This window comes from Acanthochromis polyacanthus, chromosome 20 (assembly GCF_021347895.1).
Source record: "Acanthochromis polyacanthus isolate Apoly-LR-REF ecotype Palm Island chromosome 20, KAUST_Apoly_ChrSc, whole genome shotgun sequence".
NCBI lineage: Eukaryota > Metazoa > Chordata > Actinopteri > Pomacentridae > Acanthochromis > Acanthochromis polyacanthus.
Window position 1 is genome coordinate 8,121,976 of NC_067132.1, and position 19,735 is coordinate 8,141,710.

A 19,735-nucleotide genomic window follows, 5' to 3' on the forward strand; every position below is an offset into this window, starting at 1 on the left:
CTATTGGTAATTATTGTAAACTCAAGTTAAAAGTGTTCTTTGTCAGCTCACACAGTCAGCTACAGATTTCTCAAAACTTGAAACGGTTTCAGAAGGCCTGAAGTTTTGAGGTCAACTGGTCAGTTACTTTGCTAACATGCTGTCATCTGATCACATTTTTTTTGGTCAGACTATCGCCATTGTTATTTTCATAAGGAGAGATGCACCACATCAACAGCCTTCCAGGAATAATCCATCGTTTTAGGCAATAGAAGGAACAGACAAGCTGTGAAAATCCCTGCATTTTCACAAGCGTGAACTGGCCCAACCTAATAGAGACTGTAAGGTTCGACTCATTTAATGTTTACTGAATGTTTACGTAGAGTTGGCTCCAAACTAATTGACTCCATGTCAAATAAATCATCTTCGTAGCTGCATTTAGACAAAAACTGATGGCCAAAATGTTGAGTGTAAACGTTACAAACAGCAGTTTGTATACCTCAGCTCAAATGACATGGTAGGTCATTTAGAAACAACAGCTTGTCTGTGTAACATTTCTGAATAGTTCTTGTGCTGAATCACCAGTTAATGTAATTCTGGTTTCAGAAACGGCATGAATATGGGCAGGTGCACTTTCACTATAAAATACTGTGGGTTCAAATATGTTTATGAGCTGTATAATACTAGCTTTTTAAAATTTATGCTAATAATGCCAGCAGGTAAATTACACTTAGGACTCTTTGGCCCACTGAGTTCCTCTAAAGATAATGTGTGGGTGTTTGTTTTTGCCTTGCTACCAATCAAACAGTTGAAGAGCAGATATGACTTCAGTCGACCAAAACTTTTTTTGGTTGTCTCCAGCTCTACATTTTACAGGATTCACATGGTTGGAATAAAACACTTTAACTGTACTCATCTAACCTTGCCAGCAAGTTGATTTCTCGCGATATTTGTGAGTTCACAAATCTCTCAAGAAACCATCTTGCACCGCTCCCGCTTTCACCGTTCGGACAGAGCCAAGTTGGCACGGGCCAATCACGCAGCAGTATTCGTGTGTGGTGCGGGATATTCGGGTGTGAAGACGACAGCACTCCAGACGACACCAAGCGCCAGTAGATCAAAACACACATGGCAACGGAGGACAATGATCGTGTAGATGCTGCTATTAAGTCAGTGTCAGCTGAATCTCCTATCGCTTCTCTGAAGGAAGAACAACGAGAGGCGCTTTGCGCATTTCTGGATGGTAAAGATGTTTGTGCTTTTTTACCTACGGGTTTTGGTAAGAGTTTAATCTACCAATTGGCTCCGCTCGTTGTGAAGATCCCGCGATTGGCTAAAAACAAACCTGTCAGAGGCGGGACATACTGTTGCATTGTCCAATCCGTGCCTCTTTCCTCCGAACGGATTTACATGGAGCGGTCCCAGATTGATATTGTGGAGTACTATCAAGTACTACACAATTATTAATCTGGCTATTGCCAGGTTAGTACTCATCAGTTACTCAAGATTTCATTATTTTCTATTGACAGTCAAGAGGTGATGAATACAGGTCTTTACTACTTTAACCGGTGCTTCAGTGCTGTTTGTTTGAAACTACAAAGCATGTTCCTGGCTGTTCAGGCCATCTTGTGTCCATATGGTATGCACCCTAACCACTCAGGAATCAACTCATCCTAAAAAGAATATTTTACAACTCAGTGAGTTTCTCCTTTTAAAATATTAATTAAATTTAAAGAAAAGAAAGTTTTGCATTGCAAAAGACGATCCTTAGCGAAAAGCTACCAATAGCACTGATTTGGTATTGAAACAGACTGGGAATGAAAAATGTTATATGTATTTCACAGATAAGAAAGCTTGGACTTATTAACTTGCTAAGCATTAATAAGGCTATGTCATGGAAACAGGCTTTGTGTAAGATGGAAACTGACACAAAGTGAGTCTCCGTTGTGACTGTGTTTAGGAAGAAGCCCTTCCTGAGAACTTCCTTCTTCTGCAGAAGGTCGATAAACTCATAATGGTTGTAACTGGTGTTATTTGTGGCAACATGGACAGAATGAGGAAAGAAGGATGGGTGTAGCTTCTTGTTGTAGGTGTTGTCCCAGTTTTACATAGCTTCCCAGTCTTGTTCATGTGAAAACACCACATAATTTTACCTGCATCAGCTGATCCACTCGTCAGAGTGATTCCACTAAAATGATGTGATTTTTAGGGCTCCCCCTCCACTGTGAGGAACATCAGTTCAGCTTTTAGTTTGCCCCTAATCCAGAGCATGGCCTGAGTAATCATTGCACTTTGGAGTAGGTGTAAGGGAAGAATTTAATCAGCAATGGCAGTGATTGCCCAGATTGAACAGTGTCATTGGTGTATCAAATACTGTTGCAAGTGATGATTCTTTTCATTGTCCATTATTTCCTTAAAGAATTAATTAGTGGCTTGGTGTAAAACAGAATTCAGAAAAATGTGAAAGACGTCCATCAGTGCTTCTTACTGCCCTAGATGATGATGATCCTGAAATGTCTTGTTTTGTCCACAACCCAGCTAATCCATAAATTGTGGCAGCTCTAGTGTGAACTGATGATCTGTTTGCACTGCATGTACAGAATAAAACACTGAAGTAAACACTGAACACTATTACATTTTGCAGGCATCACTGGCTGCTTTAATCAACAGTCTCTGCTCGGAAAAATCTAAATCTCTTAAACCTAAACATACACACAATGAGAAAAAAATGGGATGTAAATATGTCTTTCTTTCCATCTCACCTTTAACGCAAACTTGATGTAAAGAATTCAAAAGACACAACAGACACAATTCCTCTTAACCCCAAGACTAATGTCAACATCAGATCTTGTGGTAGAATTCAATTCTCAGCCCCTTGTGACTGGTGGGTTTAATCCTCTTGTTATATCACAGAGGCACGATTAGGATGGATGTGAAAAAACAAAAACAGTGGTGTGGACCAGGATCCATCACTGAAACCACATCTGAACTCCAGAGACAGGTGGGCAGAGGGGAATACGAGGCTGACAGGAGAAGAGGAAGCAACACAGACAGAGCGAACAAAAAAAGTAGAAGAGAAACTGAAAAGCCCCAACAGAGCAGAGAAAAGAGAAAGAATGCAGACAAACACAGAGGAAGACTCTCACACGAACATAGCCGATGCACTATTTGCTCAAGTTTAATATTAGATTACTGGAAGGCCGGGCGCTTCACTTTTGAGGGAAAAGCAGACCTTCGCTGACTTAGTTCGCCTGCTGCCTCACTGCATGTGAGTGTGTGTGTAGGCACTGAGGCAGGAATGTCAAGTATGCGCTGGATAACAAGCAGGGGCCTCCTTTTCAGTCGGTCCAGGAGTAAGACACGGCACAGTTCCAGATTACGGGGCGCAACAGACAGGAGATGGTTACAGCACCGCACATATCTGCAGGTATTCACTAAGCACTCATGTAACAGGAGCATGTACTTTCTTGTGTGTACTTCAAAACATTTGGCTGTAAAGACTTTCTGCAGCAAATTGTAGACTCTGCAGTCAAAGAATCCATTTAGCAAAACATGTAATTAGCAGGTTATTGTGGTATTGGTTGTTTAGGAACAGGTTGTTTCTGTACAGTAAATCCAAGAGGTTCCCAGGACCCTCAAACACACAGAAAGGCTTTCTCAGCAGCCACCCTGCTGTTCTTTATATGAACAATACACACATTCTGCTTCACGTGGGAGAAAATTCACGTCACTGGGCAATAATGACCCAATTCACTGCACCAAAATAGCAGGAGTACATTGATCAAACCTTTCTGGGAGTGAATGCATTTTCAAAGTGCACTTAGGAGTCCCAACCAAGCCTACATAGCAGTAGATTTCATTACACTGCTGAGCACCTGATACACAGTCCCAGCCTTTGCTCTGTTGCACAAGTCAGCAAACACACAGCTGAGCAGAAACAACTCAAAGAGCGCCTGTTCTCCCACCGTTTCATTCACAGATGGAAAGGAACAATGAGCAATCCATCTACATCTCACCAGATGCTCAGACATTTGTGACATCCAGTTTTAATGCTCTCTTCCATCTTTAATGGTGACCTTGTAAAGTTGCTGTTTCAAGTCGTTCATCTCTCCGTGGCAGCCATTGGGAGGTTCACGGCTCACAGGCTGCAACTAATCTCCAGATTCACCCAAACATGAAAACATATCTGTCTGGCCTCCTGTCCCCGGCTCTCTGACATCCCACGGGGGGCTACAAGCGACTGTGCCGGGGCCCAGGGTCCTCGTGCTTTGTCCCTGTCTCACTACACCCTCAGCCACCTCCCTCCCTCCCTCCCTCCCCCTCCTTCTTCTCCCGGCAGTGCCAGCAAGCAAGAGGACCACACAGCAGGCTGAAGGCAGACAGACTCTGGCCTCGACTCAGCTGTTTCCTTTTGTTTTTAAACCCTTTGAGAATCTGTCCGGATGCATTTAGAAGGCAGTTATGTCATTGTGGCTACAGGGATCCTTAGAGCAGGCCTTCCAGGAGATTTCTCTGAAACAAGACATGCAATGCTGAAAGACGGCTTATTTTAAAGGGAGTGACTGATCCAGCTTGTAATCTCAGAGAATTACTGGTTTCATTACTGACACTGAGCACACAGACGACGAGGAGATACTTTACAGCTAAATGTGCTGGTACTGTAAAAGACAGGGAGGGTCCAGCAGTGGGTGATACCTTGTTTGCAGTGTGACTGCGTGAAATGATAGAAAGGTTGGGGGGTGGGGGCCTCTCAAGGTCTTTCTAATCAGACAGTGAGTGAGCGCAAGGCAGTCCACTGTCTCCACGATGCAAAGCCACAGACACAAACACTTCCAGAGCCGCCACATCTTCCATTGGTGACACATCTCTTTAGAAAGAAAACAACAATCTGGCCATTCACACAATCCCACAGAGCAGCCCTCATCCCCTCATTAAGCCGCTGCACTTTAAGAGCCGCTTCCTACCAAAAAGAGAGGACTCGGCTTTCTCCAGTTTTAAGGAGTGTGAGTAAAAGTATTCCAAAGTTACTCAACTCAAAATAACTTTCTTTGTGGTGATGAAGAGTGTGTGGTCATGTTTTTCTCTAGAATTCTAAAATAAGCAAAGCAGCAGTGTCTGAAAAACAGAATAGCTACAGAGCAAGTCAATATGTTCATGTGAAAAACAAGCTTTAAATCATATGGTTTGCCACATTCTTTTAGGAAAATAAATACACTACCCTGCTGCCAGGCTCCTGAGAAGTGAGGAAAAGAGGTTTATTTTGCCAATCCCTTAAGAGCATAGGAGCTGTGCTCTTAGAGGAGAGGGGGGAGGACTGGGAAACTAAACTGTGTTCAGGAGGACGGGGCTGTGTGACCATCAATCCAAGCAAACCCTTGTGGAGCTGAGGAGGGGGGTGGACTGACAGCCCCTGCTGCTGTCAGAGCGTCAGAGATAAGCAAATTACACATGGAAAGCATGGAGAGACACGGAGGCGTTAATCACCACTCTGACATCAAATCAAATCAATTAGAGGTGGCCAGCTGGCACCTGAATGGAGCTGTGTCAGTGATGCATCCTTCAGATGGATCCATATATCCTCCCATCCATTCATCCAGTGGCCCCTTCTGAGTGAATGTGCACAGCAGGGTGGAGGGGAAACTGAATCGATGGCGGAAGAGCAAACTGAGCAACATGACGCAGCTTCTACATTTTATTCTGTTTAGTTATCAACATCTCTACATTTTTTAACTTGATTGCAGGTAAACTGTCACTAATCTCCTCCAATCATGCCTATAAGAAACACCAAACTACTGTTCATGGTGCACATAAACGATAGCCCACATTCAGTAGTGTCCAACATTCAGTGTGTCTGGTTGTACTTGGAAGCCTCACATTCTAGCACAGAAATAGAAAGTGTGCATCCTAATCATAGTTCAGTAACACAATCCTCACACTTAAAGGATCTCTGCTGTGTGGCTCTCAACAGCACTGTCTGCTAAAATGACAATCACACTGGACAGTAGGAGGGGAAGCTACTGGCACCAGGGCCTGGTCTCTCCAAGCTGAATGCTGTTTGAGTCATCAGTGGCAACATTCAACACCAGCTAGAGATGCAGTGATCTAACCCTATGGATGAGTACAGTCACTTTATTAAGATGATCGAGTATCAGTCAAATGTGACCGATCAAGTTAAAATACAGTTTCGTGGTCATGTTATTAGAAAAACCAGGGATTCTATTCATTCATTCAGTCAGTCACAGCAAGCTGCCAACCCATGCAGTTTTTCATCACAATATATGGATCTATAATTCAAAGCTAATGGTTGTAGTTGCTTTGACAGTTTCTGGCTCTGGTAAATGAAAGGATCTTTTTCAGATAATATATGTTTCAATCTTGATGGTGGTTGTTGGTAGCCTAGCTGCGCTAGACAACCCATGGCAACGAATTTAATTCTCTGCCAGGGTGGGTCTAGTTACCCTCCATAAGGCTCGAGGCTGGATTCTCCTAAAACTGGCCGGACCAATCACCATGAAGTGTAGAGTAAGAAGGCGGGCGTAACGAAGTGACGACAGAGGCGTGACAATTCTGACAGAAACAACCAGCACACAATAAACAGTTATCTTTCCACTCAGCTTTGGCCACAGCTGTTAAAGATTTGAAGCTAAAATTCAACTTGAAAGATAAACAAAGGACGGCACTTAAGTGTTTCATTGAGAAGAAAGACGTATTTGGACTTATGCCGACGGGATATGGCAAATCCTTAATATACCAGTTGGCTCCGCGGCTCTGCGGCACCGCTGGTTGGGAAGCTAATGGGACTTAGCAACAATCCGCCGGTGCTTTCGGAACTACGTCAGCCTATTCGTTGCGTTGATTGGTTGTATACCTACCCAATTGCTGCAGAGGGATTTGATAGACAACCTTTTAGCCCGCCTCCCTCCCTGTCGAGCTTCCCTAGACCCTTGTGCCTTCAGAAACATGGGTGTAGCATGGCGAGGCTAGGTTGTTGGGGTTCAGAGGGCTAATCAGAGGGACATTTCGTTGCCACTGCCTACTTTTTAGAAGGTTAATGTAATATGCCCATAAATAGGCAATGGGTGAACTGCCTTGGAAAAGTTTCATTATAAAACCATTAGTAGTAATGGGAGAAAAAACACTTGGTGGATCTCTAGAAACAATTAAAATTGAAAGCATAAGAATGGCAAGCAGAAATGTGGGTCAGTGACAGGACAAGTGTCACATTACTTTGACATCTCTCTGTATTTCAATTACAAATAGTGGGATAGCAGGTTAATTTTGAAACAAGGTGTGTTATCCTAAGAAGATGTGTCTAAGTTAATCATTTAATGTCATGCAAAGATTGTGGCTTAGAAATAACAAAAAAAAATCAATTTGCTCTCAGCGGTGTATTATTCCACTATATAAAGTCCTGCTCAATGTAAATCTTGGACACAATTCTTTAGTAATTATACAATAGAGATACTGTATATTAAATCTGTCGATCTGTCAGTTTTTTTAAAACTCTGAAACATGTATCAGTGCAAGAATCTCGCATCCATCAGCACTAATAAGTCTGTAAACTCAATTCTTACAATGCAGTATTATCACAGCAGGATCCTCTTTCTCTCTCTCGCAGGGCCAGTTTGCCTGCAATGACAGGAAGCTGTGGAAGTAGGGAGTTGAAAGAATTGGGTTTTCTGCAGGGTCATTCACCGGCCTGGCAACAAGCCAAACAGGACAAACTAACACAACACCACAAAGGCACAAAGAGAGAGGGAGTGGGTTCCACCTGCCCCGGCGACCACAGACAGCGCTGGGCTTGACAGGGAGCTCTGGCTGAATCCTGTCTGCTGTCTGTTTCTTATCCGCCCGGCCAGCTCTACTGTAGCCGGACAAAAAACCCTCCAAAGACCTGCCCATGCAAATGTAAATGGCTGAGAATGAAATGTGTGTTTATTTTGGCCCGTTTCATTTGACAAGCGTGAAATGAATTCTAAAAGTATGGTGAAGGCCTGCAGCTACACAGAAAACAACCCTTTTCTTGCCCTGATTGGGCCTGATGAGGTATGTCAGCTCTGAACCACAAACCTTTTAGCAGTCCTACATTTGGGGCTCTGAAGTTGTACACGACAGTAGTGTGCTGCCATTCTCACTTTTCTTTCCTTCACATGGCGCGTCACACATGGCGTTCACACTCACACATGCTCGCGCTCACACAGTGGTCTCCACTGCAGGGTGACTGGGGGCTACAGACTGATCCTCAGCAGATATGACCTACTTTCTATTCAAGCCAGTGTCTCTTTGTTCACTCCACGTTGGAGGAGGCTGCTGCAGCTTGTGGAACAAAGAACACAAGCAGCACTTGGAGGCTTCAAACAAGCTGACCCTGCCTAGATACAGCCGCCCCAAAAATGGCACATGAAGGCAGCACTGCTTGGAATCCCACTGTCTTCAGATCTCCTCCTTTTCCTACTTTGATCTAGCACCGCTGCAGACGAGGGAGGATAAACCCCAGTTCCTGCAGTCTTGCAGCCATCCGACTGGCTCAGAGTGATGAGACAGATAGCATGAAGGCGGAGGAGGCCTGAGTTATCAGTCTGGGGACTGGAAGGACAGGGGGAGGGAGGAAATTAATTTTATGTTTTCACTGGGGGGGCTCAGGAAGACTGGATCTTCACAGATACCATACCCCTTGCAGAGATAATCTGTCTCAAATTAGCTTTGGGTACAATGATACCTTTACACACCTTCCTGCAGTACAACATCAGCAAGTTGAAAAAGTGACAGCAGCATGACAAACCTACACAACCAACAGTTGTGTTTAGCATTTCCGTACATTAAATGTACCTGAAGACTCTCAATTACAGAACCCTCCATTTAACAGCGAACTGTGAACAGACCATTTAGTCTTTAATGGAGTAACTGGAACAGCTGCCCCTCCAAAAAACATACCCATCTGTACGAGCCAGGCAATTTACGCTTCAAGGGCAGCAGCAGAAGATTTTAATAAGCACGTGCAACTGTTGATGCTTTCATCAGATCTGCCAAATGATGCACAAAATTGTTTGAGGTAGAGAGGAGCAGTGGCTGATGAACGAAGACAACTCTGTAAGAGACAATAAGTAGAGAACCTGCAACCTGTAACATCCAATATGACAGAATCTGATGGGAACAGGGGCAGTTATTTGAAGCTGGACTAGAGAATAAATGAGCAGAGGGTGAGAAATAAACCAGGGAGAATTGAAGAAAAGGAGAGGAAAGCACTTATGGGAGTACAAAGAAGTACAAAACAAAAGGGAGTCACAAGAGAGAGTAGTTTCTGTTTCGAGAGACTGTCTGCAGTGACAGAACTACAGCTGTGACCTTGCATGGATACTGTTTGATGCCCAAACACTGAGATTTGTGTAGATTATATCATTAAACTACCAAAGAATACACAAAATCAAGACTCACAGATGTAGATCTGAGACCAAAGGCATTTTTAAATAAAGCAGCATCTTACCTGCATATGTTCTGTGGAGCTGCTGCTCAGCTCGTCTCCAGACTCCGAGTCATTGCGGAGCTTGCTGAGCCCCTCTCCTGGCAGCTCGCTCGGAGGAGAGGTCTTGTCAGCATCTGGACTTTTGTTGTGGTTGTTCCCCACTTTGAGAGGAGGAGAATCAGCCCGTGTCCGTGGCAATGTGGAACTGTTGGCGTGGTGATGGTTGTTGTTGTTGTGAAGAAGTACCAACTCAGCTACCAACTTGCAGTGATGAGGACTCCCCACATTCTGGTTAGCATCCTTGGCCAGAGCGGGTGGTGTGACCCGGTCAGAGGATGGCGAGGGGGTGGAGGAGGGGGACGGGCGCCCAAAGCTGGACATTTCTGGCTGAGGCCTGTTCAGGTTCTCATTGGAGGCCCGGCAGATATCCAAAACGGTGGGCTTGGCCCTTAAAGCGGGTTTCTGGGGCGGCATGAGCGCTCGGCGCACCTCCTTCACATACTGCGCTGGCACGTAAAATGCCTTTGTACCCTCCTCCTTCCTCACCTGCCACCAGTCCTCGTTGGTCTTCTTCACCAGCATGTAACACTCTCCCTGGCGAATAGTCACCATCTTGTCTTTGGCCTTGTACTCGTAGTCATACTCCACCTCGATGTAGACCTGGCCCGGGGCAATGGGCAGCCCTTCTCTGTCAGCCATGACTGCTGGAACAAGCGCTTGAACTCTGACCTCAGCTGCTCAGCGACCCAGACCTGGAGGGCTCCTCATGTCTGTCTGCAGGAGATAACACACAAGCTTTTTTTCAGCTAAATATCACAAGCTATATGTTTAAAGGGCATGGGACATAAAAATACACCCACCAAACCACACAAAGACTCTCATATTTCATGCTCCAGACCTCCCAGCCTGTCACACTCCAGCTTATTACTCACCTGATAACCACAACCACAAATTGCTGCTGCTGTAACACACTCACATCCACCACCAGACAGACATAAAGTACCAGTGAGTCAAGTAAAGATCACTGCAGGGAAACTCCTCCTCCTGATCATCAAAAGCCACAACAGACAGTCAGCACTGATTGCTCTGGTAACCGATATGACCACTAAGGATATCCAGCCTGTAACCTGATCAGCCTCTGCGGAGCTGAAGGTGACGACAACATGACCCCACACACTGATCCTGCATGCGATTCAGTGACTACAATGAGGCCACACTCTCTCATCCAAAAATAAACTTTTATTGGAGTCCTGCGCTGCATTTTGGCATCATTACTCATTAATGCAGCAACAGAGCACAGTCAGGATCCTTTTAAAAGCTTGAGGTGATCTTCTCACTATATCCTACGCAGTCGGTGTGTGAGTCAGAGGACAGCTGGGGCCCTTGTCATTCCTGCAGGGTTTGTTTTGGGATGAGGACTGTCATTGATCCGTCTGTCAGAGAGTATCCCTTCATTGGTTAACCTAAATAAAAAGCGAGGCCGCCGAGCCGCAGCTCCCCTCATATCAAATTCTCCTTCTTCCTCCCTGAAATAGCAGCCGCCGTGGACTGACATCCTGGAAGTGCAGGCGGTAAAAGCAGGTGCTTTTAGTGAGGCGTGAGAACATGCTGCTGAATCTACCAGGGGCCCATCCTTATGTAAAGGAATACATCTACACACTGTGCAGCTCAGACCGACAGCTACACACCCAGAATAGATTTACAGAGCTGAGAGGCGTCTGGTCCAGACTGGGAGCCCTCAGAGATGTTCATAATGAGCTCAAATTGTTTCAGTTTTATCTGTTTCAACACTATGAAGCACACATGTATGTTACATCATTTTGTGTGTGTGTGTAACAGCAGTCCAGTCCAGGCCCGTCTCAACACAAGCTCCAGTCATGATGTCAACACACACATGCCCAGGCCTTTATGAATGAATGAGTGTCTCTGGAGTAGCAGCCTCTGTCTGTTGTAAATATGGTGTGTTTGAATGAGTGCTGTGCACAAACCCTCATGTGACCCCCTCCACCCCCTTTCAAACAGCACACAGACACGATCTACAGTTCACACCATCAGCAGAGGTGCCAGAGATGTAGTCAGGACCCCGTCAGAGCTTTCAGTCATGCACATGATAGCAGCTTATCAGTGCTGGTTGTATGACAGCAACCATTCTGACCTCCTCACAGCGAGCTCACCGTGCAGATTGTGTCAGCAGTGTGAGATTTAACTGGGTCTCTGATCCAGGATGTAATAAGGTGATGTGATGGTGCTGGAGTGAGGAAATGTCACACTGTTAGTTTGTCAAAGATAACTTATCCAATAGATTATGGCTTCCAGTAGAACCAAAGCATCTTCCAGACTGTGTCAAACAGGTGATTACTAAAGTGGCAACAAGACAAAGCAAGAAAATGAAACTAAATATTCAAATGTGGACTAACGGAGGCATAACAAAACCCAGAGAGACCACAAAAACCCGACAGGATCTGGCTGGAGATCAAGCATGACATCAGTCACCTTGGCAGGAGCCCAGAGCTCCACTACAGCGAGTCACTTCTGTTAACCATGAATTAAAAGTGACTCCTCAGACAGCAGAAACTTACAGTTCCCTGTCTCTGTTCTCCACTGCTGTGGTGTGTCACAGTTTTGGCAGAGAACCCGGGAGAGTAAATTTTGTTGGAAATGAATCCTCATCACCATGAGTACGGTGAAGTCTCATAGTAGTGTGCCAGCCAACTTGTTGCTCTGTGTAGATTTAAAATGATGTTGTAAACCTGCTTTATTTGGACCTCTACAATCAAAAGACATTGTTTTTTCTATGTGTGGTTTCAAAAGTGGGGCCATAAGATTTCAAACCTGCAATTCCGCACACATCTTCAACCAGAATTAATAATCTGAGGTGATTCCCCGTTAAAAATGAGCTATTCTGGAAGGAAACGCGAATAAAAAGAGTATCCAAGCCCGATTGCCATGGTCCTGCAGTGCTGCACACCAAACATGAGGAAATCAGTGTCATTAAGTTACAAACATCCACCTGTATAAGTGGCAGACCACTGCAATATGAATGTGGGGTGTAGATGGCAGAGCATGAAGCTGCGCATCAAGAGGGAGATCACGACCTGAGCTTTCATCTGCATACATCTGCAGACCAGTCAGTGCAGCAGCAAAACACCCTGAGACTGCCTTTGTCCCTGTGCTTCATTCAAAACAGATGTGGCCGAGCAGCATCCACTCCAACATGTGCTGCTGCTGCTGCTGCTGCTGCTGCTGCTGCATTTTAATCCATCTCTGCGGCATATGTGAACTCGCACCGCATGGGAATGAAAGCAGTGGAAAAGCCCCCAAAACAAGCAGCCCGGGTCTCCAAATTGTAGGGGGACTGAGAGGGGACAGCATGCCTGGGGCGGGTGGTGGAGAGGGGGACATAGGTGGGGGCAGGGTCCCTTCCAGACTGCAGAAATACAGCACAAAGGAGTTTAATCCATTCATGACAAAGGGCTCCTAGTCGGCATCACCAAGGTTTCCCAGGAGCGAGGGCAGGGCAGGAACGTGACTGCCGGAGAACCCCCCACCCCGCCGGACAAACAGTCCAACACACCGCGAGGAGAGAAGCTCCGGAGCCCCGCACACTGATGCTATCACGTGGATGGTTTAATTACCCACCTGGCTGTGTGTCTAAACGGTGAAATAACGGAGGAGTCGGTGTTATTGTCCTACTGGGAAACGTTTCTGTGACAGTTTCCAGAGGCTTCGTGTGCGGACAAAAGCACTGCAGGTTCACTCGGATACGAAGCTCCGCTCTGCAACAGCGTGCATAGCAACAAAGTAACTCCGCTGCAAGCCAATAGCCGCTCACTGACCGCAGCGCCGCGCACAAACCAGCCACACTTACCTTCACAAACTCTGCTGCTGTCTCTCTGTGTTTCGTCTCCACCGCAGACCGACTCAGGAGGAACTTTTCCACCTATTTCAGTGTCTGCTCCTCACTCTGAGTCCGCCGCAGACCTCTGCTCTGTCGCTCTGTTCGCAATCCCCCGCCTCTCTGCGCGCTGTCAAGCTGCCACAGACAGCTTCCGGGCTCACCTGTCAAAATAAAAGCCCCAACCTGCCTGGAGGATTTCTATCTAGGTGAAGCCAAGAGTAAAATAAATACATTTCTTTTTTTTATGTCTTCATTATCAGTACTTTCCCCTTTAACCTGAGAGTATTTTTCCAGACAACGGAAGACATTCTTCATTTAATTCTTACTACAATGCAGTTTATTTCATAAAAGCATAAAGCCAATTAATGCAATTTTTCACTGCTGTATATTTTTGCACATCTTGACTTTTGCATATGCTTTTTTACACTGTTCTTTGTATTGTCAATGTTTATATACCTCAGTAAGTATGAGTAGATGCAAATGATGTTTAAATAAGTGCCTTCATTAATTAAGTTAATCACAACACTAGGTCGAGTGACAGCAAGCTAAGAATTTCCTTACACTGATAACTTGTTGCTGCATCTCGATAAAAGTCTTCAAATCTTGTAAATAAATGTTCTCATTTAATTTGGGTTTTTTGTTTTGTTCTTTTTTTTTCATTGAACTGCAGCATTATTTCGATGCCATAACTTTCCCAGACTGTCGATTAGTGCAAACATGATCTCCATTTTAAATCCTTTTGTCACCCTTTATTATGGTCCTATAAGGCAAATTACATTCTCATATTAATTACGCACAATTACCATCTTAAGGAAGGCCTCACATAAATCCATAAGCATGGAGGATGCTAGGTGGTCAACAATTCTGATCAGAAATTAAAACTTATAAGCATCCCCAAGACTTATTAAATGACACATTGTGCAGAATAATAAATTACACAGTATGGCAATTTTCAGTTTGTTTTGTCTAGATTAAATCTGACGACAGGATCAAATGATTATGCATTTTCTGTTAATTTTCTGTTCTGTAGTGTTTTATTTTGACACAGAAATTGACTTAGTTTTGGTTGTTTAACTTCAGCTTGATGCAGTAGAGTCTTTCATCCAGCAGACTGCTCTGTCTCTCTCACCCCGCCCGTCTGTCAGCGCTGATAGACGGCGTCCAGAGCCCCGCGGCCGGCCTGCCCTCTCCCGGTGCAACACTTCACTGTACGCTGCTTCCCAACCCAAGGTCCGCGGACACCCAGAGGGCCGCTCTGTTAAATCAGGAATAATTTAAATCACACTTTCTAGGCCACGATTGCCACTATAAGAATAACAGTCGGCCCTGTTAGGACTCACCCTCAGAACCAGTATTTTGGATCCTGAGGTTAAGTCATATAGCAAATAACAACCAAATGTAGTGCAATTAATGTGTAAAGATCCCCTCCCTCTCCTCAACTGATCTGGCAATCCCAGCTGGGAGTTTCACTATGCAGGCAGGATCATGAATGATTTAGTGCTCGGATGATCCAGGAACACAGCAAATCTTCAATGAAGACCACTCACAGAAGCACTGAAATTAGCCTCAGGCAATAAAACTACAAGTTTACATTACCACACAGTTATGTATGAATGTCTATGTAAAAAGCAGAGTGCTGTGTAAAAGCACAGCCTGTTGGTGTAAGGAGGGAAGTGAAGGACGTATAAATTCAGTGAACTCAGTCTGGTTTGTCAAACCCAGATGGTAATGTGTATGATTGGAAACATGAAAATGATCATGACATCATAAAGAATTCAGTGTGACTATTATTTAAGGTGCTTAACTTTTTTTTTTTTACCCATTTTAATTAAAAAAATATCTGTTTACAGTATGTTTAAAAAGCACATTTTTACACTGATTAGAGTTTTTTGAATGGAAAATATACATCAATCAGGTATAACATTCTGACCACTGACAGGTGGAGCGAGTAACATTGATTATTATTTTATCATGGAATCTGTTAGTGGGTTGGATATATTGGGAAGCAAGTGAACATTTTGTCCTCATAGTTGATGTGTTAGAAGCAGAAAAAAATGGGCAAGCATAATGGTTTGAGTGAGTTTGACAAGGACCAAAATGTGATTGCTAGACTACTGGGTCAGAGTATCTCCAGAACTGCAGCTCTTGTGGGTGTTCCTGGTCTGCAGTGGTCAGGATCTATCAAAAGTGGTCCAAGGAAGGAACAGTGGTGAACCAGAGACAGGGTCATGGACGACCAAGACTCATTGATAGGGAGGAAGGCTGGTCCATGTGGTCCAATCCGATAGACGAGCTACTGTTGTTCAAATTCCTGAAGAAGTTAAAGCTGGTTCTAATAGAAAGGTGTCAAAATACATAGAGCATTACAGTTTGTTGTGTATGGGGCTGAATAGCTGCAGACCAGTCAGGGTGTTCATACTGACTCCTGTGCTCCGCCGAAATCACCAACAATGGACACATGAGAATTAGAACTGGACCACCAGGCAATGGAAGAAGGTGGTCTGGTTTGATGAATCACATTTTCTTTGACATCAAATTAATTTGCCGGGTGCTCATGCATTGCTTATCTGGGGAACACATGGCAGCAGGATACCCTATTGGAAGAAGACAAGCCAGCAGAGGCAATGTCATGCTTTAGAAGTGTTCTGCTGGGAAACCTTTGGTCCTGCCATCCATGTAGACGTTACTTTGACATGAACCACCTACTTAAGCATTGCTACAGACCATGTAAACGGTATTCCCTAATGGCCGTGGCCTCTTTCATCAGGATAATGCCCTGTACCACAAAGCAAAAATGGCTCAGGAATGGTTTGAGGAGCACAACAAGTTTTAGGTGTTCATTTGGCCTCCAGATTCCTCAGATCTTAATTCAATCAAACATCTGTGGAATGGAAAAACAGGTCCAACCCATGGAGGCCCAACCTCACAACTTTAAGGACTTAAAGTGTCTGCTGCTAACATCTTCGTGCTAGATGCCACAAAACACCTTCAGGGTCTAGTGGAGTCCACGCCTCCATGAGTCAGGGATGTTTTGGCAGCAAAAGGAGGACCCAAACAATAGTCATGATGTCATGTCTGATTTGTGTATATGCTATTGATATGCTTTCATGCTAGAAAAAAAAAATCATTAAAGTGAGCTTTGAAGTTTCAATTTATTAGATTTTTGCAAACCAGCAGACTTAAATCACCAAAAATAATGAAAGGGCCTTCCATTTAAATGATAAATACAACTGTCCTTCTTGCCCTGAAAGATGTCAATGCTGTTCAAGTTTCAGATCATTAGTGAATTCTTAAGATAATTGTAAATAGAGGAAAAAAGTCAGGCAAAGACAAGATAGACTGCGCAGAAAAAAAAGCTTGTTTTAGGTCTACATGTGTAGTGTCTGTGTCAACTCTTACACTCTCTGCAAAAAACAAAAACAAGCAAAAACAAACAAACAAACAAACAAACAAAAACTGCAGCAGCATTTTGACCCATCAGGATGTGGTTAAATGGGTTACAGATACATCTTCACAACACTCTAAACATGATAACAATAATCCTAATTGACAGACAGATGAGGGAACAGCTCCACATTCTGCTGTCTGCAGCAGCAGGTTGCAAAGGAACTGTGGAACTTCCAAAACAATTACAGTTCATTATTCCAAACTGACTGAATACTTGATTCAATCTTAAAATGGGTTTTCTTTGCAACTAGTGCATCAAAATATTATATATTGACTAATCAGATGAGAAAAACAAGGACAGTTTCAGCCTTAATGTCCGTTAAGGTCTGATAAGTGTACTCATGTTGGTACAGTGCCGGCTAATGTCTTAGTATGTTGCTGACATGAGTGCATGTGACAGAAATCACCAGTAATGCAAGTTTTGACTACTTGAAAGCTTAGCGGTCTTAAAGTTTAACAGAGTAACTGCACAGCTTAGGCTGTACCTATATACATTATGTACACATTTTGGCATTGGAAGAATGGTGCCATGATTCCAGTCCAGTGTGTCGGTCTGGGTCTTTGGCTTCATGTCCTCAGCTGAAAACACAAAAAGAAGAAATCAAATGTACATTTTATCTTTCTGGATTAGAAAAATACAAGAAAAATGAAGGGAAAATCTAAATCTCAGGATGTCTAGCCTGGCTGAGTACAACTGGGTAACAATGTACATTTATTCAGCTATCATACAGTAGAGACTGTGAAGGAACATGATGTCTTCTTGTCTTGCCTGTTATTGCCTCCTCCCTTAATGCCAGTAGGCTGGTTGTTCTGGATGAGGTTGGACCTGTTGACGCTGGTGTTTATGGGAGCTCCTGGCAGCTGGCCTGGTCTGATGGGTTTAGCTGTTTAGGACACAGACAGGCAGAATGGGTCATTTACACAGCGAAGTCTGAGAGGCTTATGTTAAAATATTGAATATAATATTAAATATTAAAAGCATTTGTTTTCTTTTTGAAAGTTAGATGAGAAGTTGTACACCACTCTTACATCTGTGGGGGAAGGTCTCTCTCAAGTTTGTATTTTTAACCTCCCTGTCTATCAAAGTTGCATATATGCACCTTTTCATGAAAATCATTTTCATTTTCTTTCTTACAATGGTTTAGATGTAGCTTTGCATGGTTGCTTAATCTAAAATGTGCAGATCTGTGAAGTCCGTGCCTCTCTTTTTACTCATCTCCCCACAGCCACTGCATCTTGAGCACGCCAGCTCACCTACAACTCAGCTCAAACACTTTACAACTACTCATGTTATGATAAGCTGTGATATTGCAGTAATATGACCATACATGTTCTAACTGGAAACTAATGCTAAAGGACAGTAATGACACAGAAAGCCCCATCCTGGTTGGTTCTTTATTTTGTTAAGTATGAAAACCTTGAAGTCAAAGTTTTTCGAGATTGTCATGAGTAAACTGCAGTTTCAAAGTGGAAATTCTTATATCTTGAAGTTCTGTTGGAACAAAGTATTATTCTGTACATTTAACTTTTGCCAAGTTTTATTTTTTATACTAATGTATGTCAGGGATCGCATAAAACACTATTCTCAAAAGAGATGCTATTATGTAGTCTCAAAGCAGCAGCCTTCTAATTGCTATTCCACTTCTTTCACCTCTGGTCCACCCTGGACACGCAGCTATTATTCCTACCAGCCCGCCGTAACGCAGCAGCCTACAATCAGCACCTTTTTTAGCCTCTAAAGCTGCTAATTTACATGATGCATGTTCTTTTTTTTAAATATGCACATAAATGTAAAAATGACAATTAGTTTTTTTAGTGGGAGTTTTCTGCCTGATATAATACAAGAAAATCTTTGTACTCAGCTATTGTTTCCAAGAAGTAGTTATGATATGGAACTCTGATTTGTGAAAGGATTCAGAAACAGAACAGAACATGCTAATTACTCAGTTTTTGAGTTTTTTTGTGCTTGTGTTATTGACATTTGGACAGAGCTATGCTAGCTGTTCCCATGCATCCAGGATTTATACTAAACTCAGTTACAGTGCCAATCATAAGTATTCACCCCCTTTGATGGTTTACCCTTTTATTGCTTTCATAAATCAATCATGGTCAATAAAATTTGGCTCTCTTAACAAAAAAATATTGGAAAAACTCTTTAATGTCAAAGTGAAAACAGATTTCTATAAAGTAATGTTAATGAAAGAAAATTATATAATTAAAAATAATTGTTTGCATAATTATTCACCCCCTACCTGTGAAGCTTCAGTCAATTTTCGCCTGAAATTTCGACAGAAGATGTATGGAAAGTAAATTGAATGCTGTTCTTGAACTGTTTGGAGTACAGGCATGGTTGGGGTCTCCTTTGAAAGCTGACAACCTGAATTTTCACCCAGTGCAGTCAGAATTACTCTAGGTGCTACTGGCACAGAGCATTTTATGTTGGAACACACTGAATTAGGATGAATTTTATTCTCGCCTAAATTTTTTCCCTAACAAAACACCTGAAAATAAGTGTGGCAGCACTGTGAGAGATTGAAAACACAAAAAGGCTACAGCCTGGGGTCTTACATAGTTCAGGTCAAAATTTCAGAGCAATACTACAAGAAATGAGTGTTTCACACAAGTATTTGTACTGCTATGGCTAGGCGCTTTCAATTTTGGACACCCTCTGTACACCCTCTGCACACCCTGGGCAAAAATGGTATATGTTCATTTTTCAGCCCGTTTTCACATTATTTTCACTCCAAAAACTCATAAGAACTCAAAAAAAGCACTTCAGAGCAGCTCCAGTGTGGATCAGACAAAGAGACTGGGAGGGAGACAGAGAGGCTGAATCCCAAACCGCCCCCTACACACTCCCCTCCACTACCGAGTGTCACTCCAAAAGAAGTCACACTCGCAGCTGTGGAGGGCACCTATTATTGAAGGGGAGGGTATAAATACGATCG

At 43.5% G+C, this 19,735-nt stretch overlaps 2 protein-coding genes across 9 annotated transcripts in view; both read right to left on the reverse strand.

The window, feature by feature from the left end:
* Nucleotides 1–13,470, reverse strand: part of arhgap12b (Rho GTPase activating protein 12b) — an 80,129-nt gene extending 66,659 nt beyond the window's left edge. For all 8 annotated transcript variants that reach the window (XM_022192194.2, XM_022192192.2, XM_022192187.2 and 5 more), the window contains exons 1-2: nt 13,311–13,470; nt 9,464–10,216 (exon numbers count right to left, since the gene is read on the reverse strand). In XM_022192194.2, the coding sequence (XP_022047886.1) occupies nt 9,464–10,141 (678 nt within the window). In that variant the 5' untranslated portion in view covers nt 10,142–10,216; nt 13,311–13,470. The remainder of the gene's footprint in view (nt 1–9,463; nt 10,217–13,310) is intronic.
* A 3,003-nt stretch (nt 13,471–16,473) lies between these two features.
* Nucleotides 16,474–19,735, reverse strand: part of LOC110949889 (kinesin-1 heavy chain) — a 34,937-nt gene continuing 31,675 nt past the window's right edge. The window contains 2 exon segments of the mRNA XM_051940825.1: nt 16,474–17,366; nt 17,557–17,671. Coding sequence (XP_051796785.1) covers nt 17,363–17,366; nt 17,557–17,671 — 119 coding nt within the window. The 3' untranslated portion in view covers nt 16,474–17,362.